This window comes from Vanacampus margaritifer, chromosome 9 (assembly GCF_051991255.1).
Source record: "Vanacampus margaritifer isolate UIUO_Vmar chromosome 9, RoL_Vmar_1.0, whole genome shotgun sequence".
Taxonomy (NCBI): domain Eukaryota; kingdom Metazoa; phylum Chordata; class Actinopteri; order Syngnathiformes; family Syngnathidae; genus Vanacampus; species Vanacampus margaritifer.
In genome coordinates, this window is record NC_135440.1 from 3,740,933 (window position 1) to 3,763,718 (window position 22,786).

The 22,786-nt window shown below is 41.1% G+C and overlaps 2 protein-coding genes across 3 annotated transcripts in view; both read right to left on the reverse strand.

The window, feature by feature from the left end:
• LOC144058307 (eukaryotic translation initiation factor 3 subunit H) overlaps positions 1-2,430 on the reverse strand; it is an 85,399-nt gene extending 82,969 nt beyond the window's left edge. Inside the window, exon 1 of the mRNA XM_077576698.1 lies at positions 2,262-2,430. Within this exon, the coding sequence (XP_077432824.1) occupies positions 2,262-2,321 (60 nt within the window). The 5' untranslated portion in view covers positions 2,322-2,430. The remainder of the gene's footprint in view (positions 1-2,261) is intronic.
• A 5,747-nt stretch (positions 2,431-8,177) lies between these two features.
• Positions 8,178-21,478, reverse strand: LOC144057953 (double-strand-break repair protein rad21 homolog A-like). Of its 2 annotated transcripts, XM_077575996.1 has the most exons (15): positions 21,320-21,478; positions 15,487-15,617; positions 15,060-15,249; positions 14,818-14,947; positions 14,639-14,738; positions 14,370-14,476; positions 14,032-14,229; positions 13,822-13,947; positions 13,555-13,680; positions 11,242-11,465; positions 10,630-10,783; positions 10,390-10,535; positions 9,936-10,124; positions 9,227-9,310; positions 8,178-9,051 (listed from the first exon to the last, which is right to left on the reverse strand). In XM_077575996.1, the coding sequence occupies exons 3-15, from the start codon at positions 15,201-15,203 to the stop codon at positions 8,860-8,862; spliced, it is 1,920 nt and encodes a 639-aa protein (XP_077432122.1). In that variant the 5' UTR covers positions 15,204-15,249; positions 15,487-15,617; positions 21,320-21,478; the 3' UTR covers positions 8,178-8,859. The 2 variants fall into 2 exon arrangements, with proteins under 2 accessions (XP_077432122.1, XP_077432119.1); XM_077575993.1 differs by lacking the exon at positions 15,487-15,617.
• Positions 21,479-22,786: the final 1,308 nt, after the last annotated feature.

A 22,786-nucleotide genomic window follows, 5' to 3' on the forward strand; every position in this document is an offset into this window, starting at 1 on the left:
CCTGGAGAGGTGTTCCGGGCATGTCCCACCGGCGGGAGGCCCCGTGGATGACCCAAGACTGGAGAGACTATGCACTCGGCTGACCTGGGAACGCCTTGGGATCCCGTCGGAGGAGCTGGTTTTAGTGGCTGGGGAGATGGAAAGTCTAGGGTTCCCTGCTAAAGCTGCTGCCCCCGCGACCCGACCGCGGATAAACTAGATGATGATGATGGATGGATGGACATGAACTACCACCACTGGCAATTAAATGTTCTCCAAACTTGTAAATTCAGTAACTGGCAAATATGTACAGTAGAATACTACTACTACGACTACTACTAATAATAATAATAATATTTGCAATTATTAACGGTTAATGCATTGAGACTTTTTTTTTGTCTGAGTTTGAAATGTCAGACAGTATTTGAATGCAGCTTCCAAACGCTGTCAATGTTCTCACTCCCATTATTGGCTTGTTGCTAATGCGGGAGACTTGTGCTGTATCATACAATGACAGACTAATTAACTTTCTTAGTGTCCTTAATTGGCAATTAAACCTAATTTCGAAGTGGCGCTGTGTTTATTCTGGAAGTCGACAGTGAGGACGAGTCAAGATGGCCTCCTTAAGCCGCCGCCTAAGCCGCCGCCTAAGCCTCCTTAACGCCTACCACGCGCTCCGTGGGTCGATTTCAAAATACAAATAACAAGGCAATTGCATTGACGTCAATGTGTTACTTGGAAGGTTTTTTTTTTTTTTTTTTTTAAGTTGGCCTCCGCAGCACGTTCCGCGCACTATGTACAACCCAAACCGTGGCACTTGATGCATATTGACCGCAGCTCAAAAATGAGCCGTTGCACCACTCATTTAAACATGTACTCGCGCCGTGCGACTGGATTATTTTTTCAGTAAAGCCCTTTTTCGGAGTTTTACCAGCACAGGCTGTACAGTTGGCCGCATTTGCGGGTGAATTGGTCACAGTGTCGAGCCCTGGATTATTCTGTATTTTATTTTATTTTTTTTTGGACAAATATCGGGATCGGCCTCTGCTTCAAAAAATTCATGTTGGTCGGGCCCTAGTTATGCCTGTATCGGCTGGTAATGCCGATACAGGCCTATTTTCAGTTGACAAAACAATTTGAAAACGTCATGAAAAGTTACAGAAGGGGAGTGAAGCGATTCCTGGCAGCCTACAAATAACGCTAAAACAATCTACTGTAATCACAGTAAAATAGCCAATTCACAGCATGTCAGGAATTCTTTGCTCCAGCAATTAACCAATCAGAACTGTTCACGTTTCTTTTTTGGTTTGTTTTTTTCTTTTTCCCACAATTTCTTGACAACAGCCTAAATGCTCTGGGGGTTATGGTTAGGGTGGTAATAATGCCGATAACATCCTGGGGGTTAGGTTACTAATGCTGATAACAACCTACGCTCTGACGGTTATGGTTAGGAAGGTAATGCCTTAATAGCCTATGGTTATGCAGGTAATGCCTTAATAACCTATCTTCAACGGCAAAACAAAATTAAAACTTGGTGAAAAACACGAAGGGGTGAAAAACACGAAGGGGTGAAACGAGGATGGAACCACGCCCAGTGCATGACTCCGTCCGGCGATTGATCAAAAATGGAGCAAGCAGGCGAGTTGCCGATTACGGCAAAACATCCGCTGCCGACAAACAATAAGACTAAATCGAACGCAGCCAGCAGTTGTTTCAATGTGCTATATACCCATCAAATTCTGCAAGACGCGCCTCGTGTAAGCTAAGAAAATGTACGCGAGTCAAATTTGAGTGTTGTTCTCGTCTTTAAATGAAAGGCTAAACAGGTATAACGTATTAGTGCAGAGGTGGGCATCGAGGGCCAGAGTCCTGCAGGTTTTGCAGGTTGCCTTTCTCCAACACAGCTGATATATGATCAGCTCATCAGCAAGCTCTGCATAAGCCTGATAATGAGCCTGTTGATTGGAATCAGCTTGCGTTGGAAGTGAGAAACCTCCAAAACCTGCAGGACTACGGCCCTCGAGGACCGAGATTGCCCACCTCTGTATTAGTGGTTGACAAAAACAAAATTGATTTTTTATTTTATTTTTAACGTAAGTGATTAGTCACAACAGTCTCTAAATAAACACTTGACCGATCGGGGACTTTTAGCAATCAAGAGAGCAACTTGCCGCACGATGATCATTATGCCTCATGTGTTAGCAACTGTTTCACATTGGGTATTAGTACTGCTTGTTTCTAACAAATTTGCCTTTAAATAGGGGAGTAAAATTGACACTTACCAAACCATCGATCTGAATCTGCTTCACAGGAGAGTCCAATGTGCCACCAGTCGAAGCCATAACGACCGTAAAATACTGGAGCGCTCAGTTGAAATCTACCAGCAAGCCGCTAGTACGCGAGGAAAAGGGGGACACAGTTCTAAGACGGACGTTTTCCGACATCACAAAAACGCCCTATTCGGACAGAAACACGCGTCACAAATAAAAGTTCCGGAATGTGGGCACATTTACTTCGTTAAATTCTGTTTTATTCAATTTAAATATTTTATTTTTGATTGATTCATCGTTTTATTGATTCATCATTTTATGATGATATATAAATAAAAATATCGTTATGAACGCAAGTCACTGTTCACTCTGTGCAGGCAGCGTGATTTTTGTTATTTGGGTGCACTCAAACACATATATGGTCTCCCAGGCGGAGAAAGGAACTCACGCCAACCTGCACCGAAGGCAAGTGACGGTAACCACTCCGCTACCAGGAGCCCCGACGGCGTGGGTTTCATTCGCACTCAATGGCGGTGTGACATCTACTGTAGATTGTGGTTGTGTCCTGACTGTCTACCAGTCAAAGTCAAGTTAATCACAAGAGAATATCAAATTGGTTCACATTAGCAACTTCCCCTAATCTAAACTATAAAATAATACTAATAATAATAATAAACAAAAACATATGGGTCTAGGGATCAGTTTTCTGTTGTTGTTGTTATTGTTGTTGTTTGGCCAGCTGGGCTGGACTGCAGCTCGACCGCAATGATGCCACAACCGAAAAAAAAAAAGAAGAAAAGAAATAGGAACATCGCATAGATCGGCACTAGTTGCGTTAGCAGGGGCGGACTGACCATTGGGGGTTTTAAAAAATTCTATATGGCCGCAGTCGGTGCAAGGCCAATTTGGACCTGCGTTCATTTTTTAAATTTTTTTTTTAAAGGAAATATATGTACAGCCAGTCCACTATAGTCAGCCTTTATAATAAATATAGGCTGACTAGTCGAGACGCTGTCAAGAAAGCCACAACAAGCCCCCAACGGCCGCGCAGCCACGCTCACCGGCCGCCATTTGCGAGGAGCACACACACGGCTGGCGCCTGGTGTGATTCGCCCAAGTCAGTGTCAAACACAAACTCAGAGCAATGCGTGACCAGCTGACCCTTTATGCTTCGTCGGATTGTCGCTTTGTGACCAATAATAAGTAGCGCTGCAGCAGCCAATTAACTACAAACACTAGCGCACGACCGCATCAGGAGCGCCCGAGCCGCACCAGCCCCTTGCCTACTAAGTTATAGGAGCTTGCTTCTAGCAAGATATAGCGAAGGAGAAAAGAGAGAAAAATGTAAAAAGAAAGATGTCAGGTGAGAAGAAAATGGGTGATGCCGAAAAAATAAGATGGAAGGAAATTTAAAAAAAAAAAATGCTTCATGAAAGTGCAACCAAATGTGCAAAAATTACGGAGCTTTTTAGTGGATGAAGGGCGTCCAAAGATGTTGAGGCAGGTTCCAGCAGCACGTCGACAGGTAAACCCGGTGGAAAGCACATTTAATATGGCTCAATATTTGACCAAGTAGTCCGTACATTTAATGCAAATGATTTCGTTATGGAGCATCATTGATTGATTGCAATGCTCACCATCAAAAAAAGCATCTGCTATTTGATCACATCACAGTTAGCAGTTAAGGAATGCTTCCATATTATTTCATATGTGGACAAATGACAAATTAGCTAGATTACTTTCACATAAGCACACGTGTGTGTGTGTGTGGGGGGGGGGGGGGTGTACGCGAGAGAGATATTTGTGTGTGGGGGGTTTTCTTACATCGATTGCTATGTGTATTAAGAGCGCAATAGTTAACATTATTATGATTATATATACATTTATCATTGGCAACCGAAACATAAGCTGTTAAGGCCACTAGTGGAGGAAGTATTGAAAGACTGGGTGACTCCAGTCATGGTTGGCCTCATTGAAGGAGGAGTTGGAGAAGGAACCCTAGTAAGCAGACTTGTATGGATTGTGTTGGGCTATTGTACTGGATCGGCAATTGTCCTGTACACCCTGAACTGGTTGCCAGCCAATCACAGGGCACACACGATCATTCACATTCACACCTAGGGACACTTCAATATTTAATTTGAATTTACATACCAGTGCACGTTTTTGGAATGTAGGAGGAAACCAGAGTATCCGGAGAAAACCCACACTGGGACGAGGAGAACATGCAAATTCCACCCAGGAAGGCCTGTGCTACCAGAAACACGTGACCTCCACTTCTGATCCACTTACTGCATGATTTCTAGCCCTAACCCTAACCATGCACCGTAGCTTTAGCACAGTATATCGTCACTGTGTGTTATATTTAACGTTGGGTTTAACGTGCTTAGAGAAGCCATTTAGAGAGGCACCGTATTCTAAAGGGGAATAGAACAGAGGTTCTTGCAGCAGGTGAAGTTAGGACACCAGCTACCAATTTACAATCACACTGAGCTTGAGAACTGTTGTGTATCATACAGTATGTTAACAAACATGAACTAAAACAGAACTATTGTAAAACACACACACACAGACACACACACACACACACACACACACACACACACCCTTGCCTGTGAACACCCTTAATCTGATTATGTTCAACTTTCAAACGTGTCGCCAAATATCAAATTGCACCCTGACCTGTGCTTCACAGAGAAGTGTGGCCAAACAGAAATGTGTGAACATGACTTAATTTGTTGTTATATAAACACACTGATAGTGAAGCTGGTGAATTGTGGAAATCCAGGTAAAGGATGCAACACATCATGAAATCCCTGCTGAAGCTCCAACACATATATATGTATATATATATATATATATATATATATATATATATATATATATATAATACCTACCACCCCCGCACTTCCTTTGCGGAATAAACGCACGCCCAGTGGCAAAAATAGCCTTATTCAGTAAGCATTCTGTCTAAATGAATTCAGAGCAATCAATTATCCTTCACATTTGCAATGCCAAAGTGCAATGAAGTGACAATTAGCCGTCTTAAAATCAGTTCTGGCTGATACTTGTGTAAACTACAAGTAAAGCTTTTGCGAAGAAAGGATGGTGTAGTGGTTAGTGTGCTTAGCCTGTGAGCAGCAAGTAGGCAGTTTGCGACCAGCTGTGGTGTTTTTTTCCCTCCTTCTTTCCTCTCTCTTCTTCCCTCTCCTCCCCTCCAACATAATTTCTTGCGGCATGGAGCCGTTTTGTTTGAAATGCTTACTGAAGAATGGATGGCTTGCGTTATGTGGCCATTCAAAGGAGTGAACCGGACGTTTTACTTCAGCATTATTAAACTAACCAGCAAAATATTTAATATTTCATTAAATATTACATTGTCATGGTGTCAAAGTAAAGTTTAATTCATTGTATGCCTATAATTAACTGTGGAAGGGCTTAAAATTCCGTGGTGTAATCCTTTTAAACTATCTGTCCACATTCTTATGCTTTAATTTATCGATACTTAAAAATCAGAACCAGCCTATAGCTACTAAAACTTAACTAGAGCATGTAGTTAGTGTGTAACCGGCAGCGTCCACCCTGGGAATCAAACCTACGTCGCAATCAAGTATCTTGTGTAAGAGGGCAAATCAGTTTTACCTAAGCCAACTTTCTGGGTCACCATTGTGGCTATCGGGGGAGGATTTGAAGGATTGTTTTCCTCGACATGACCCGCCCTACTTTGCTTCAGATTGGCTAATCAGTCCCCATGACAAAATTTAGCCAGTCTAATCAGCGTAGGTAGGTGGTACCAGCCAATTAGAGGCAGAGGCGGGTAGGCTGAACTGTGTGCATCAGAGGGCATTTAGAAGTGGGTATACTCAATACCAGAGGTGGCCAAGTTTAGTCCTCGAGAGCCACTATCCAGCCTGTTTTCCATGTTTCTCTCCACTAACACACCTGATTAATGATGAGGATCGTTATCAGGCTTCTGCAAAGCTTGCTGATGAGCTGATCATTAGATTCAGCTGCGCTGAACGAGGGAGACATGTAAAACAGGCTGGATTGGGGCTCTCGAGGACCGAACTTGGCCAACCCTGCTCAATACTGATTAAAAAAGAAGTGGGTATACTCAATGTTGTCTGAAAAAGAAGTGGGTATACTCCGTATACCCACGTATACCCTGGACTACACCACTGGACGGACGGCACTATGTGGACTCTGGGAGTCCCGTGAGAGGAGTTACAATACATCATCCATCCATCCATTTTCCGAACCGCTTATTCTTCCTCACAAGGGTCGCGGGAGTGCTGGAGCCTATCCCAGTTGGCTTTGAGCAGTAGTGGGGTACAGGCACATCCTGAACTCGTTGCCAGCCAATCGCATTACAATACATAATCAACATGAAAAGATACAACAGAATTTTAATAAACAAAGCTCCTCAAAAATATATATATTTTTTTGCTACTCAAAACAGCGAGTTGTAAATATTTTAGGTGATTACATCATCAATTACGTCTTTGGGAGATTTAGTTAGTAGGTTTAAAATTCTAGTAGTAAAAGATGTGATGTGATGTAACTCAAAATGATTGAGTTTGAGTTTTACATCACATCAACAATGCGCTCAACTGAAGCCTCCCCCGGACCGGAAGTTTCGGTGCACTGTGCATACAGTCCATTTGTTGCTTCTGTGAAGGATTGATGATTATGTTTTTCATTGATTTTGCAATTGCACATTTTCAAATAAAAAATGGAAAGGTGTTTATAATTTGGTGTGGAACCACACTTTCCCTTTTGCTTTGAACGTATATTTCTCGGTTTCATAAACTAGCCACCTGTGTCACAAAAAAAAGGGGGTTATTACTATACCATATTTTCAACTTTTTTTTAAAGACACACTCAATATTGAGAATTGTTGAACCAATTCAAGATTACAAATTGAATTGTTGACGAACTTAAAAAAAATATCACTTCTATTGGTAACACGCAATGGAATTAATCCTAAGTGAATATATTACGTTTAATTATGAGTTCATTCAACTTAATATATTCACCTGAATTAAGTTAATCCAAAGTGACTTCAACCCTAGGTATTAAAATTTAATGAACTTGTAATTATTTTAACTTAATTCAATCGTGTGTTACAAACTGATTTTTTTTTTTTTTAAGTTGGTCAAAAATTCAATTTGGAATCTTATGTTGGTTCAACAATTTTCTCTTTAGTGTTTTTTTTTTTTTTAAACTAATGCCTTAAATATGATCCATGCATACGGGCAATTTGAAGGTCCATTTTGCAGATTCAACAAATTTAAAAGCAGTCTAAAACTAATGCCTTAAACATGATCTATGCATACGTGCAATTTGAGTGTCCATTTTGCAGATTCAACAAACTTAAAACCAGTTTCTCCGGCTATTTCAATCTTTTGTTTTTATTTGCTTAAATGCATCTTTCTATGTTCCTGAAAACAATGTGTTAATTACATTAGAATACATGTTATTACAGTCAATGCTTTGTATGCATTTGGTGTAAGACATTAAAATCCATCCATCCATTTTCTTAACCGCTTGTCCTCACAAGGGTCGCGGGGGTTGCTGGCCTATCCCAGCTGGCCTCGGGCAGTAGGCGGGGTACACCCTGAACTGGTTGCCAGCCAATCGCAGGGCACACAGCGACAAACAACCATACTCACAATCACACCTATGGACAATTTGGAGTGTCCTATCAATCTGCCAAGCATGTCTTTGGAATGTGGGAGGAAACCGGAGTACCCGGAGGAAACCCACGCAAGCAAGGGAGAACATGCAAACTCCACCCAGGAAGGCCGAAGCCCGGACTAGATTTTTAAATTAGATTTAAATTTAATTTTTAAAAATTAGATGTTCTAATAATGTCCAATATTTGCATTTCAAAATATAGGTTAAAGGGTGAAACAATACGCAGCAATGGTGTGTGTAAAACATTTTTATTTCCAACCTTTACAGATGTATCACTAGAGATTACCCAAAAACTACAAAGGTGGGACACTGTACGTATCTGTAACAAGTATATTTTCTAGTTACATAAATGCAAAAAAGTGTACAAGTGTAAATGCAAAATACAAAACAAGTTAAAAAGTTGCCTGAATTATGACTGAAATATATTGGGCCGTAGGGAAGAACATGTTTGACAGATTTACTTGTGTTATGTGGAAAAACAAGTGCAACAAGGAGGTGGTGAGGTTACACTGTTAAGGAATAAAACAGTAGCTTTCCATAATATGTACACAGCCGATGGAGTATTTCACATGGGGGGAAAAAATGGGTTCTCATAAAAACTTTTCCAGGGCTAAAGGGTCAATGTTTGAAGATTCTTGAATAAGCAGACAATTGAACTTAAAAGGAAATTTGGTGATGGAAACATATTTCTTTATAAATATAACTGTGAACATTCTTATATTTGAAGTCAATACTGCATGATTCCACCTAAAATACAGTAAAACCATTTTCAAACATTGAAAAACCTTCCCCACTAGTCCCACCCTTCACGTCTGACAAAACCAAATGACACAAAAAACAAAACAAAAAACCCCGCGCATTTAAAAAAGGGTGCCTGTGGCAAGCAGTGTTTGTTTTTATCCTCTTTCAATGTCTAAATGAGGTGGAATCGTGGTCCAGCGGTGGCGATGATGTCGCTGTAAGGCTCTGACTGGGTGACTTCGATAGCTTGCTGCTTCTTGAGTACCAGGAAACTGTAGAACTTCGCAGCCGCCTGCTTCTTGTTGTTGTTCCGGCACAAGTCAAGCAGTCTGACAGAGTCTGCTCCAGTCTTGGCCATGACGCGCTACAAGGACAACCCCAAGTTAGCAAAGTCATCAACACAACCTCATTGCAGGGAGAGGATACACCATCATATCCATCATGAAAACCAGCACCAGCATGTGAACAATGAATATCAATTTAACTTGTTAAAAGTGTATAACAATTATGTGAACCAGCCGAGATAGTTTTTTTTGTACCTGAAGCCCATGTAGCATCTGTTGGGTTCTCTTGTTCCATCGCTTCTCCTCTTGGTCCTGGTCTCCAGCCTGACCTTCTTCATCCTAATTAAGATAACACAAAATGCTCTGGTTAGTTTTTTTCCATCCCTCTTTTGCATTGCGCATTAGATTTACATTTAAAAATCAATCCGAGTGTAGCATTTCAGGCACTGCATGGAGAGAATATTTTCTTTTGAAAGTTCACAAATATAACTTGTTAAACATCTCATTTTAATGTTTCTTAAGTGGTTTGGTAGAGAATTATGAACATCACAGCAGGCTTTATAGGACCAGGATTTTTGGGGTTGCTCGGTGAGTTTAAATAACTGATCTCATCACAAGATGGACAAACATATCCATTTAAATAACGTGTTTATTTACTGCATATAAAAAACTGCTTTTTAAGTCAAGCCATCTTGGGTTGATTTTGTGGGGGGTGTATTACATAGCAGCGCATGTTATGATGGGAGGGATTTTGAAAAAAAAAAAAAAACTATTCTAATTGTAATATGATGGTGATGTATCACATTGGAAGGACAATTAAGCCTGGAGCCCAACCCAAAAGGGCTTGCTTCTCTCTCCCATGAATCTTAATTGTCCTCCATTTTAGTTATCTCAGATGGACAGTACTCCTTTCTAGCTTGTTCTGGTAATCAACATCACATGATGGAAACCTAAAACAACTAACCTCTTCTTCGTCGCTCTCATCTTTCTTGTCTTTGCTCTTCTCTCCGATGAGGTCCAATTCAGGAACGAGCTGCGTGAGGTTGACAGTGGTCTCCTCTGGCGGGAGTTCGACCTGCGACATGTCTAGCCTCTGAGACAAGGCCGATCGGTCGGCCAGCTGTTGTGGCTGCTGCTGTTCTAAGGCAGCCATCTGAAAGACAGCGGGGCCAATCAATGCCAACCAATAGGCAGTAGAACGTTGTTTTAGTCATTTTGGCAAGCGGTTTTACTTTTCTCTGCTTTGCTTCTCAACTTCATTAGCTGTTGTTTTTGTAAATGCTTTTAGGTGTTGTCTTGTGTGAGGCATGTTGAGTTGCCTTGCGTATGAAATGCACTTTATAAATAAAGCTGCCTTGCCTTGAACTCACTAAGGTTTGGATCTAAACAATGGAAAAAAAAAATTGTGTCAAACTCACAGGCACGGCACTCTCCTTTTCGAGCGTCTTGCGTTTCACACCACGAGGTGTGGAGGGAGGAGGCATGACCGTCTCATCTAGTGCTGTCCTGCTGCCTTCCATTGCAGATGCAGCCAGCATACTGGGCTCTTCCATGATAGTCTGATCTGTATGGTGAACCAGGGAAATCGTTACTGAACTGCTGTATTTGCCAACTACTAATTTAGACTTGTCAATTGCCCCGTCCAAAACTGCTCTTACCAATGACATCTCTGTGCTGACACATAAGATCCTCTCTGGGCACCTCAGGGTTCTCCAGCTCCTTGAGGAATTCATCCAAACTGTCTGCTTCGCCACCCTTTCTCCTTTTCCGCAGCTCGTCTGGCACCAGAGGTGTCAGACAGCGTGTGAACATCTAACATTTAAATGCAGAGAGCAGATTAGGAAAGTAAATTGTTGAATAGAAGACACATGAAAAAAATATACAGCCTTATAGTCAGACAGGTGTTAGACAAACTGATAAATAGCTCTGACAAGTTATGCACCAACACGCTTTTTGTTATATTTTGAAGAAGCACACGAGGCAGTGACAAAAAGCCATCACTTTCTCATTCTGTTCCTTAAATCTCACTAAGCGGGCAGCATACCAATGAAAGATGGAATTTAAAGAATAAAACTGGCCAACTTGCACAAAAGGGATGTTTGCGTTTGGCAAATGACAGTTGGCCTGCACTCAAACACATTGGGTGCGAATGCTCACCCAAGAAATTTTTTGTAAATCTGGAAACAGTACAACACTTGGGCATTAATCAGCCAAAAAAATAGCTTGCCACTCAAATGCAGTGGCTAATTATAATAGCCAACATTCATTACCTTGAGCAGCCTTGCATTCCAGAGAGGCTGAGCTGGAAGAGAGAAGAGCTTCTCTACTCCCCCGGTCTCCTTCCACATCATCAACTTTTTAGTGGGAGGGGCAAGGTCCAGGGTGGTCACAATATCCGAGTAGTCAGAGAGTTGGGCTCTGATGGTTTTGCTGTCCAACTCCTTCACACTGTCCACAATCAGCTTCCTCTTACGCTTGGCCTTGGTCTCTTTTACTGAAGAGCAGTTCAAATAATGTACATTCATGTAGTCAGTGTCATATGAACTGATTATTGAAGAAAACTTTAAGAATTTTTTTTATTTAACTTCACACAAAACACGATAAAAAAAAAATAATAATATGGAGGCATGGCTGCCCAGTCTCATTTGGCTAAAGCGAGAAAAAGTCTACATTGACACTTAAGCCCTTATCCCACTGAATTGCAAACTTTGCCGAACGTTGCATTTCGCCAGAGGTCATAATATGTTGCACAATTATTCGAAGTTGTCACCATTGTCGCAATTTCCTTGCGAATCCATTGTTTCACCAACATGTGTATTTGCTAGTAATCCAGTCCTAATTTACCATAAAGCGGGTCTGCAAAGTTCTTTCCGAGGTCCCATTCATATTTCAAAAACGAAAAACAAAAACCTATCTTGGAGACATGTGTTGAACATATTTTCAAGTTTGTATTTCATGTTTCACAAGAGTTCAATATGTCTACGCACTACTGGCAGTGCACGCACATTCAAGCTGGTGATATATCCTCTAAAAAACGCAACAAGATGTTGCCGCGCGGGTATATAGCTATATGTGCATTAAAATATCAATGGCATCTGACTACCTGAAAAAAAAGGTTTAAACCGATTAAGTGGGGACAAAAAAATGACATTTGCGTAAGTGACTGACGGACATGCAGCCCATAGCCAACCCGTCCGTGCTTGGTCCGTTATGGTGGCATTATGTATGAAAAGCGTGACTGATTGTAACCCAAATTAATAATAGATACATGTGCTACTGATAGTCTGAAAATATTAGAACAAATCTTGCAGTTTTTTATTATTATTATTATTATTATTATTATTATTATTATTCACGTCCTGATGGCTCCCGTTGCCTGTAGCTATAGACACAAAACATTCCGTCACTTAATGTAAAAAAAAACAAAAAACACGACTGATTGAAGCCCAAATTTATGAATGCATGTGATAATCATAGTGTGGAAATATTAAAACGAAATTTGCAATATTTTGGATTATATTTGAAAGCATTATGCATATGAATGTGCGAGTTTCGTCCTAATATTTATGATTCACATGTCTGCACAATGTTGGTCTCAATTAGTCATGTTTTTTTGGATAGACGCCTTTTTTTTGAGTCCATGGCGGAGGAGCCAACTTATGATGTGGGCTGAAAAAATACTGTGAGTTTCATTATATTTTCCGACTATTATTAGCACATGCCTACACTTACACACATGTAGGCCTACTCATATATCTTTGGGGGCAATCTTTCACGGTTTTCATTCATATGCCACTCTAATGCATGGACCGGTTACGCATGCACATGAGGATTGGCTGTGTCGTGCTGCAGTCACTTTTGCAATTAAATGTATTTTTTTTCTTTCTCAAAGAAAGAATATGAAACCCGAGATAGAGTGATATCTAAATTATGGCAATGCTTGATGGCGCAATACTCGATTTTTTATAGCACAATTAGACCATGAGGAAATAAGTCCAAAAATGAACAGGGCCGTGTTGCATGCACGCAAACACGTCACAGCGATGACGTCACTGGACAAAAATGTCCAATAATTATATTTTCTAATAAAAAGGAAACATTTTTAATCTGTTGTGTGGGTCAATTTGACTTAAATGTTAGGTTAATTCGCACATTGTCTCAAATGTCACTTTTATATCAAAACATGTCGCAAAATGACAGGGACGATTTTGCTAATTCAACTTTCGAAACGATCGCAACTCAGTAAGATAGGGGCTTAAAACTCCTGCCAGTACAGTGCAACATTATCTGCAAGAGAAGACACTTAGCTACCAACTACGTACATGCAGTAGGTCAACCTCTTCATAAGTCGTATTAATTGTGAGTAAACCATTATCTATTACAATTGTACGATATTGCAAAATGTTGCTTAAAACAGGCTGCACATTTACAAAGAGTTTTATGATCCAAACAGATTTTGGAACTGATTATTTCTATTATCTATGGGAAAATCTGAAAGTCGACCAGTGTCCTGAGAAGCTCGACTTCCGGTTCCACTGTAAATATTGGGGCACAAAACGTATTATATAAAATATTTTTCTAACCAGTGATGTCGATGGGCTCCAGTGCAAACGCTTCCTCCTCATTATGAACAAGAGTGGTCTGTTCAGTCTGATCAGCCATGGCTGGCAGTGGCTCTGCTGGCCCGGAGTCTGGGCTGTCTGGACCAGCTAGAAACACAAGATATAAAAACGGGAAATGCCATTAGGCACCAGTGTTCCTCTTGGTGTGATTGAACACAGCTACTCAAGTTTCAAAACTCCTTTTTAGACAATGCAACACAATCTCTATCTCTTGCAGTAAGTACTTACGTGATTGGAGGTTGTCAAAATCATCCTCATCATCTCCATGGTCCGGAGGCATCATGACGCTCGCAGTGATAGCTGGTGGGTCATCAAAAATGCCACCACCATCTTCAGAGCTAAGCAGCTTATCCACTGAGAAATCGCATTTCAAATCATCACTTCAACTTAAAGACAAACAGGGAAGCTCGCTGTCAGGAAGTACTTTGAAGAGCTCACCTAACATCCCTCCATCACTGTTTCCCATGGAGGAATCACCAAAGTCATCATACTCCATGTGGTTTGATTTATCGGGGAGGTTAGCTGGACCAGGCTCAGGCTCTAGCAAAAGGTTAGAGGCCGTGGCACCGTGCATGATATCCTCCTCGAATGTGCTGGCATCACGCATCATCTCACGGTCGTCCATGCCAAAGTCAGCTGAGGAGAACAGCAGCTTATTCGAAATATGACTAGGGTGTAAAGAAGGTTCTTCTGAACTACATTATACTGCAATGAAAGTACAATACATGTTTCTGTATAATGATTTTTAAGATTGGTGCCTCACTGTTATGACCTACCAAAGTCATTGTCTTGCAAAAGGCTGAGATTGCCAACATCCTCCCGCATGGTAATTTCCTCAACTCTGCTCTGGTTCAGGGTGAACTGCTGGGCTACATCAATGTCACTATGTGAAGGACAGGAGAGAGCAATACTGAGAAAAGCAGATGCATAATGAATGGAGGAGAGATATACGTTCTCAGAATATCAACATTCGTATCTGGACTCGCATCATACTTTTTTCCCCAGTCGTGACGAGATTAATTCTGAACATTAGACATGGACTTACTCCAGATCAGGAAGCGGCTGGTCGAAGTCATGAAACTCCTCAGGTAAGGTGATGGCATTGTATGCTGCCTCTCGATTTTCTTCAGGTAAATCTACCACACCTGCACACATATACAAGCGACAACGCTGAAACTCAGAACATGATAAAAGAGCAATTAGGGCAAGTAGATGTCAACATACCTGGCCTGAAAGCCATTTTGATTTTGATAAAGGCTTCATTACAATCAGCCAGCAGGTACTTGGCCTTCCTGTGGTAGATTCTCACCACCCCGAGAAGCAGGTGACCTGATGTACGCAACGCCATCTTCACCTATGAGCACAATATGAAATATATGCAATATCCCAAAGACATTTAAAACAAAAACAGGACCTTTACTGAACAGACTGAATAATCAAAAGTGTACTTTTGTTATTGTTTCTACCTTGGGTGAGATGATGCTTTCCACACTGCTCTCCAAGTTGCATTCAAACACATGAGCCTTGGTCAGCTTCTTGTCCCAGTGGGCCGCCAGCCAAATCTTGGCTAGCGGCCCACGTTTGCTGAGGACAAAGTGGGCGTAGAACATTGCCCTGGTTCCACTGCCTTACACGCTCACAACGGTGTAGGCTCACCTGGAGAGTAAAAAGCATTATACTGTATGTGGCATCCTCAGTGTGATTAGGAACGGGTCTGATACAAGTTCCAAGATGAATAAGCCTAGCACAGAGTTGATTCATGTCAGACAAGTCCTTAAATTAATGAACTAACTGTTCTAATAAAAATGAAATTGTTTGTCCATTGAAACCGAGGTCAATCAATCTAATGATTTAGTGTGTCATCTTGTTCAAGCAAACTCGTGAGAAACTTACACAGTGGCTATTTTGCCATGGATCGCACGAGAACTACAAGTACAAATTCTGCTCCAGTGAATGTGTACCAACGTGTAGAGCGGTCAGCGCAGTCACCCCGAATGTGCCGGTTCACAGGTTTGAATCCCACTCTGTACATTTAAAAAAATATATTATTTTCTTACTATAATTTGTTGACGCAAAGTCTGTCCGACTGCCTGATAGCCCTGCTCTGAGGGTTATGGTTAGGCTGGCAATGCCGATAACAGCCTAGCTTTAGTGGCAAAACAAAATGAAAACTAGGGCTTGACCGATTATAATCAGCCGCCGATTATGGCCCTTCAAACAGCCAAAAATAATTGGCCAAATCATCAATTGCTTTTCCCTTAAGATGTTATAATCAAAGAAAAACAAAGTTTCTGACATTGTGAAACAGTGTTTTTCCTATGTAGAAAATGCGGAGGCAGCCGCCACCACCTAGTTTGCTTGCCGCCTCCAGCCTGAGCGACTGATATCGTTCAACACAGCCGCAGTACTCCAGCTGTGTCGATTGAGCAACACATTTTAACTGCAGTTGCAGCGTTGCGCCATTATGGAAGCGCTATATCAACAGCAGTGCACAGGATTGAAGAAACTTTTTTTTTTTAAACTTTATTGTACAGAAGAAGAAACAGATCATGGAGCAACCGTTGCACACCCCCACTTCCTGGTTGCGAAGCAGAGGAACGGTGGCTCCAGCCCTCGCCAAAGATAAGAACACAGTATACACAATAAACAAGTGTTTTACAACAACGCTTAACTATATTTACAATTTAATAAGTACTAGTGGATGAATCTGTAATAAGTGTAGTAAAAAAAAAAAAAAAATAATAATAATAAGATTAATAATAATAATAATTTAAAAAAAAAAAATATATATATATATATATATAAATATATATATATATATATATATATATATATGGCGGCTTTAGAGACCGCAGGAAGTAGGGTGACCAACGTTTGAAGCACAATTCATGCGACCTGCAAATTGGAGTAATGTCCCGCAAAATCAGTGCTTGCCCTAAAATAATAATAATAATAATAAAAAGAGTTTGACGCAACACTGTCAGCCGTATCCACGACAACAAGGTGTAGCCACGGACTTTCATATGTACAGTCCGTCTGAGTCGCTGACAAAAAGTCTCCTTGGTGCCTTCATGGCTGCTGGACTTTTGTAAACCACAGAACCGCTGAACGCCCATAGTTGCTTTTTTGTTGTTGACCCACTTCTGTGCAACACTTAAAATCAAAATACTTTTCTCATTGAAGCTACGCCGGCATAACTAGTAGGTTTGGGCAGTAAAACGGTAATACAGGATCCCAGGGGGTACAAAAATGGCAACAGTGACACTTTCTATACCGTCATTTAAAAAACAAAACTGCAACGAATAATGACCCATTATGATATTAAACATAACTTTTGGATAACATTTGTCGTCGTGTTTTCAAATGAGTAGTAATATAACAATTATTACTGTAACAGTTTAAAATTAATAGTAAGCTGCTAGTCATGTGACAGTCACATGGCCGCTCATAAGACAGAGCGAGACAAAATGACTAGTCGACCTAAGTCATGCGGTCCCCTAAAAAGAAAAGAAAAAATGCAACTAGAAAAATTCCCGTGGAAATTTTGAATGGGACTGCTGACTCTTGCAAGGTGGAAAGCATGCGCTGAACCGTTTGCCAAATGTTGGTGTACTTTACCTCTCAATCTGTGTCAAACCACTTTTCTAGGGTGGATATTGATACGTGCTTCGCAAGCAACAGCTTCGCTGCTGCTTGCTCCGCTAGCAGTCCCATAATAAGTAGTGTTTGTAGTTTTAGTAATTTTAATAGTAGTAAAATGGCCAAGATGGCCGCCGACCCAGGTGGGCAAGGGGGAGAGAGTCCTTGGCATACCTAATCAATTGGCCAAAATGGCCGCCGCCCTGGGTGGGCAGAGTGGCGATAATCCAGGGTGTACCTAATTAATTGACTAAAATGGCCGCCTCCCTGGGTGAGCGGAGTGGCGAGAATCCTGGGTGTACCTAATTAATTGGCCAAGATGGCCGCCGCCCTGGGCGAGCGGAGTGGCGAGAATCCTGGGCGTAACTAATAAATTGGCCAAGATGGCCGCCGACCCGGGTGGGCGAGGGAGAGAGTCCTTGCCGTACCTAATTAATTGGCCAAGATGGTCGCCGCCCTGGGTGGGCAGAGTGGCGATAATCCAGGGTGTACCTAATTAATTGGCCAAGATGGCCGCCGCCCTGGGCAAGCAGAGTGGGGAGAATCCAGGGTGTACCTAATTAATTGGCCAAGATGGCCGCCACCCTGGGTGGGCAGAGTGCCGATAATCCAGGGTGTACCTAATTAATTGGCCAAGGTGGCCGCCGCCCTGGGCGAGCGGAGTGGCAAGAATCTTTGGCGTACCTAATCAATTGGCCAATATGGCCGCCGACCCGGGTGGGCGAGAGGGAGAGAGTCCTTGCAGTACCTAATTAATTGGGCAAAATGGCCGCTGCCCTGGGCGAGCAGAGTGGCGAGTGTCCTGGGCGTACCTAATTAATTGGCCAAGATGGTAAACTTGTACGAGTCCAGCGGCGTCTCCTTGCACGCAGGAGAGCGTTATAGAAAGAAAAACTGTATTTGAAACATCCACATAATTGTAAGTAGTACCACAGTTGCACACATTTGTAAATAGTTTGCGAAATTGTTTTGTCAAATTGTTACACCGTTGAATGGAAATAAACGTATTTTGCAATCAAAAAAACACTTTTTCATTGTTGGTGAAAGCGTTTTACAGAAGTAAAGCACTATTTAAGTGTTTGTGGCATCATTCATGGACAAAAAGAAGTGTACAATTCACTGGAGTGCATGAAATAACATCGTTTCACAAAAAGCCCCTTTTCTCCGTTTTGTTTCAAAACAGAGAATTTCGGTGAAAGTAACCATTTTCTATTGTTGATTACTGAAGAACAGAATAAGGTAGAAACAAACTCTTTTTTTCTGATGAAAGATGAGAGTCCATCTTTCATTTGGTAGTATGTGTGTTTCCATAGTCCAAACACAACATTTTCTGTGGACCTTGAAAGATCAGTCAAAATGCTTAAATCGGCTGGCACTGGCGACAACCCGTTTCTGAAAACGTCTGGCAGTGAAAGAGTTAAAAAAATAATAATAATAATCTTGTGTATGTTTTTTTTTTTAAATGTATTTTTTATTTAAATGAGCTGAACAGTATAAAATTCAAACGATTGAAATCGGTCAAGAAATGTGTAAGTTTACCATAATCGACATCAACTAAAAATATCTTACTGTCACTTTAAGAGCGCACACGCATTTGATTAGAACTTGTTGGACACACTTGAATTCACGCACCAACATTCTATTGATATTGTATGACAGACGCACACCTGCAACGAAAGCCTCTCACGACTTAACGGTTCAAGATACAGATTCAAGAAATGACTGGTTAGAACGGCAAGGGTTTGGGGAACACGAGCATGTTCTCATTTTTTTTAATCGGATGAAAAATGACCAAATGAGAGCAGGTTAAAAATTTATGATTTATCAGAAATGAAGAGGAAAAAGTCGCCCAAATTAACATGGAAGAGATAGGCGAGTTCGTCCGACTTCCCCTGGCTTAAAGTCAAAATAAAGGTACTAAATGACACCTTAGCCAAATAAAAGTTTTATAGTATAAAAATGCTTAATATGAAATCACAAACAAATCACAAAACTTACGGGCCACTACAGCAAATTATTTTGTTGATACCCACAAACATGTGCAGAATGTGAAATTTTCTGATAATACTTCTAAATACTACTAAACATCAACTTGACATTTTTTGTATTTAAGATGTAAATGTATATTTATGGTGTATGATGTGTAGACAACATTGTAGTATTTATCAGTAATATAATGAAAATACTGTGAAATTTGAATTCCGGTATTTACTTTGCAATATAATTCACGTGTGACCTCTTCAATTTTCTTCCTGTGCTCCTAAAATTTTAAGTTCGGGGTTACCGCGCTCTTCACAAAAAATGTTAGTCTACACCCCTGATATACATGCTAGAAATCGGTAAACCACCATCAGCAAGTCTGCCCATAGGGAAAGCCCGCTGCATTACTGAGGAGTGTACCACATTGTCTCTCAGAAATGGCCGACAATGGTATCGGTCACCGCAGCGAGTGCCGATACCTTAAAACAAAACTGGTATTGGCACAGAAACCTGGTATTGGTAGTCACCCATCATAGTCAGGATAGTACCACGTCTGCCTCAATTTGAGCCAGGAAAAACCTGTGAAAGTACCCTGAATGCACCATCTTGCTTGCATAGCATTAGCAACTAGCAAGCATCAAGAAAGCCTGGGCTTCTAGGACCACCAGGCAATGACACGGAGCATCGAGGCAGTGATTAACGCAAAGGGAATCCCAACCAACTACTAAAGATTGACATATCGCTTTGAAAATACCATCCCATCCAGCCATCCTTTTTTTCCCATGGAAAACACTGGGAAGTATGTATGCATGGTGATTTCTTCACATTATACAAATTTTTTGACATCCTGTTTTCGTGGGTTTTATGAGCTGAAAGCCTTCATAATGTAAGATAAACAAATACTTGAAATCACTTAAATTGTGGGCCCTGGATATTTAATCTGTGAAAGTTTGACTTTTTGAATAAAATTAATCAAATTATTCAACTTTTTGACTATATTAACATTTTTGGACAAGCCCCTGTATATGAAATTAGTTGACAAGGTCATTCTATGCCAATTTTATTCTGCGTCAGTGCACTTGCTCATGGAATAATCGTCAAGGGGCTGCCCTTGAAAGCGAGAGCATTACAAGTGTGAGTCCGCTATGATATATATATATATATAAAAAAAAAACTTTTTTACTACAATTTCTTAACAGCCTTTATGCTCTGAGGATTATGGTTACGATTGGGCTGGTAATGCCGATAACAGCCTATGCTCTGACAGTTATGGTTAGGCTGGCAATGCCGATAGAAGTATATCTTCAGTGGCTCAACAAAATGAAAACTTCGTTAGTCGACACAGAAGGGGGTGAAGCGAAGCAGGAACGACGCTCGGTGAATGACTCCAGATTGACCAATCAGATCAATTCACGGCGAAATAGTGCTAGTAGGACAAATGCCGGTCACGACAAAATAGCAATAAATACAAACAAAACAAAACAAAACAAAAAAATAATTAACAGAATCGAGGCATTTCAACTCGCATGCCATTTCAAATGTGTTCAACACGTGCTATTGTAGCAAAAAAATATTAATGCAGTAGTAGAATTACTTTGAAAAATCCAGTAGACTGTTTCAAGTGGTACAAACGGTATATTATCCAGATGAGTTAATCATTCAAATTAATTGAGGCAGACGAGTTACGTAAACTGTGCATCGATTCTAAAAGTAGCATAACAGCAAAGACAAAAGGGTAAAGAATCACGCCAGTAAATGCGTTTAGTTTATGCCATACGTTGTCATGATCTAAATTGGCCGCCAGATATCATAGCATTAGCATTTATTACAATAAGTATCGATGCGTGCTAGACATTTTCAGCAGGGCTGTTCCGACGTCATCTTCCGAGTAATCAAAAGTGCATGTCGGTGCAAACCCAATATTTAGAAACAACCACCGGTTTTCGTTTGCTACCCATGTAGCACAACTGTAGCGTTAGCTGGCGGCTAATGGCTCCGAGTACTGCGAAGGCCTAAGCGAATTACCACGACCGTTTGTTACTTCACCGCAAAAACACGCACACACACAAAACAATACGCAACCCACTGCATGTGCAAACGTACTTACCGACGGTCCACCGATTGTGAGTGAGATTTCACAGATTATGTTACTTCTCCCAGCGAATCCCCCCCTGTTGTATTCATGAAAACAGTAAAGATGGCGCCACTCGCCTTCCTCCCGCTCACCGCTGCCCTTTTAAAATCCACAGGATGTTTACACTCAAAAATGGCGGAGGCGTTTCCTGAGCGGGCGGTAACGCGCAGTGAGCACTTACGGCCGATAGGGGACTCTGTGGCACAATTTCCTCTTGAGACGTGACGATGCCTGAAAAAATATAAAAAGAAAACAAAACCAGATGCGCGATAGTACTTGGGCTCTGTACCACGGTGGAAGTAAACCAGTACAGATGTTTGTGTAAAAAAAAAAGGGAAAAAAAGAATTAAAGTTCTGATTCAACTCACAACAAAAAAAAATACCCTGACACACCGGGGCCAGGAGACAGTACTCACCACTGATCTGAATATTGACCTTTTGCACGTGACGTCACAGCCCTCATGGGAACGCCCCCTCCGGCTGGACGGCAAAAGAGCCACTAGCCTGTATTGTAACCATTGAAAATTGTACAGCTTAAAGTCCTTTATCTAATTGATTATCTTAAAAAAATGGTAATATCTTGCTGTACGGCCATTTGTACAGACAGACAAAGGAGTAAACCAAATGTTGCTCTTTATTTCATGACTACTCATGAAGGCAAAATACATTGATTGATAGCAGCAATCAACAGAAAGTACTGGCAGCCCACAAAGTATTTACGGATTTGCCATGATAATTTTTTGCGAGGTTAGTAGATAAATGTTGTAATTAGTAGATAAATGTTCATACATTTTATTAGTAAACGTACACTCTTAACAAAGATTGTAACAGAGGTGTCGAATTGCGTGTTTCAAATCACATTAACGAGCCATCTACTTCAACTGCACGAACACAAAGCTTAATTTTAAAATGCACCTTCTTCAAAACTGTTAAGTGCATTTGACTGTTTATTAATGGGGGATGTCGTCTTTGTGCTTGGAGTTTTTCACTCTGGAGCCGGAGTCATACTCGTGAAATTACTGCATAGCTTGCCACTACAATAGTCATTTGTTCCATGCTAGTAAACATTATCACAACGTTTCAATATAGAACGGACTGTGTAAGAATAAGTCAGTTAGCATGATAAACAAGTTTTACCTTTGCATTACGAGGCATATTGTCCCACGGTGTGAGCGTAGCATCTCGTCCCAGAGACTCAGCCAGCGACAAGCTTTTGAATCATGCCCGGTGTAAGGAGAGGAGATGGCATTGACTACATAATGATATAGGTCGTGCGCTGTGAATTCCGGTAAAGTCGTTGATTTGATTAACTTGGTAAAAACAGCAGGCAACAGAAGGTAAGGGGCTGTTTTCAAACTAGCCATCTCCAACTTAAGTAAATATCGCGCTCTTTGAGTCCCGACTAAATGTGCAACTTCGACTGACAGGCAACCTTTGGTT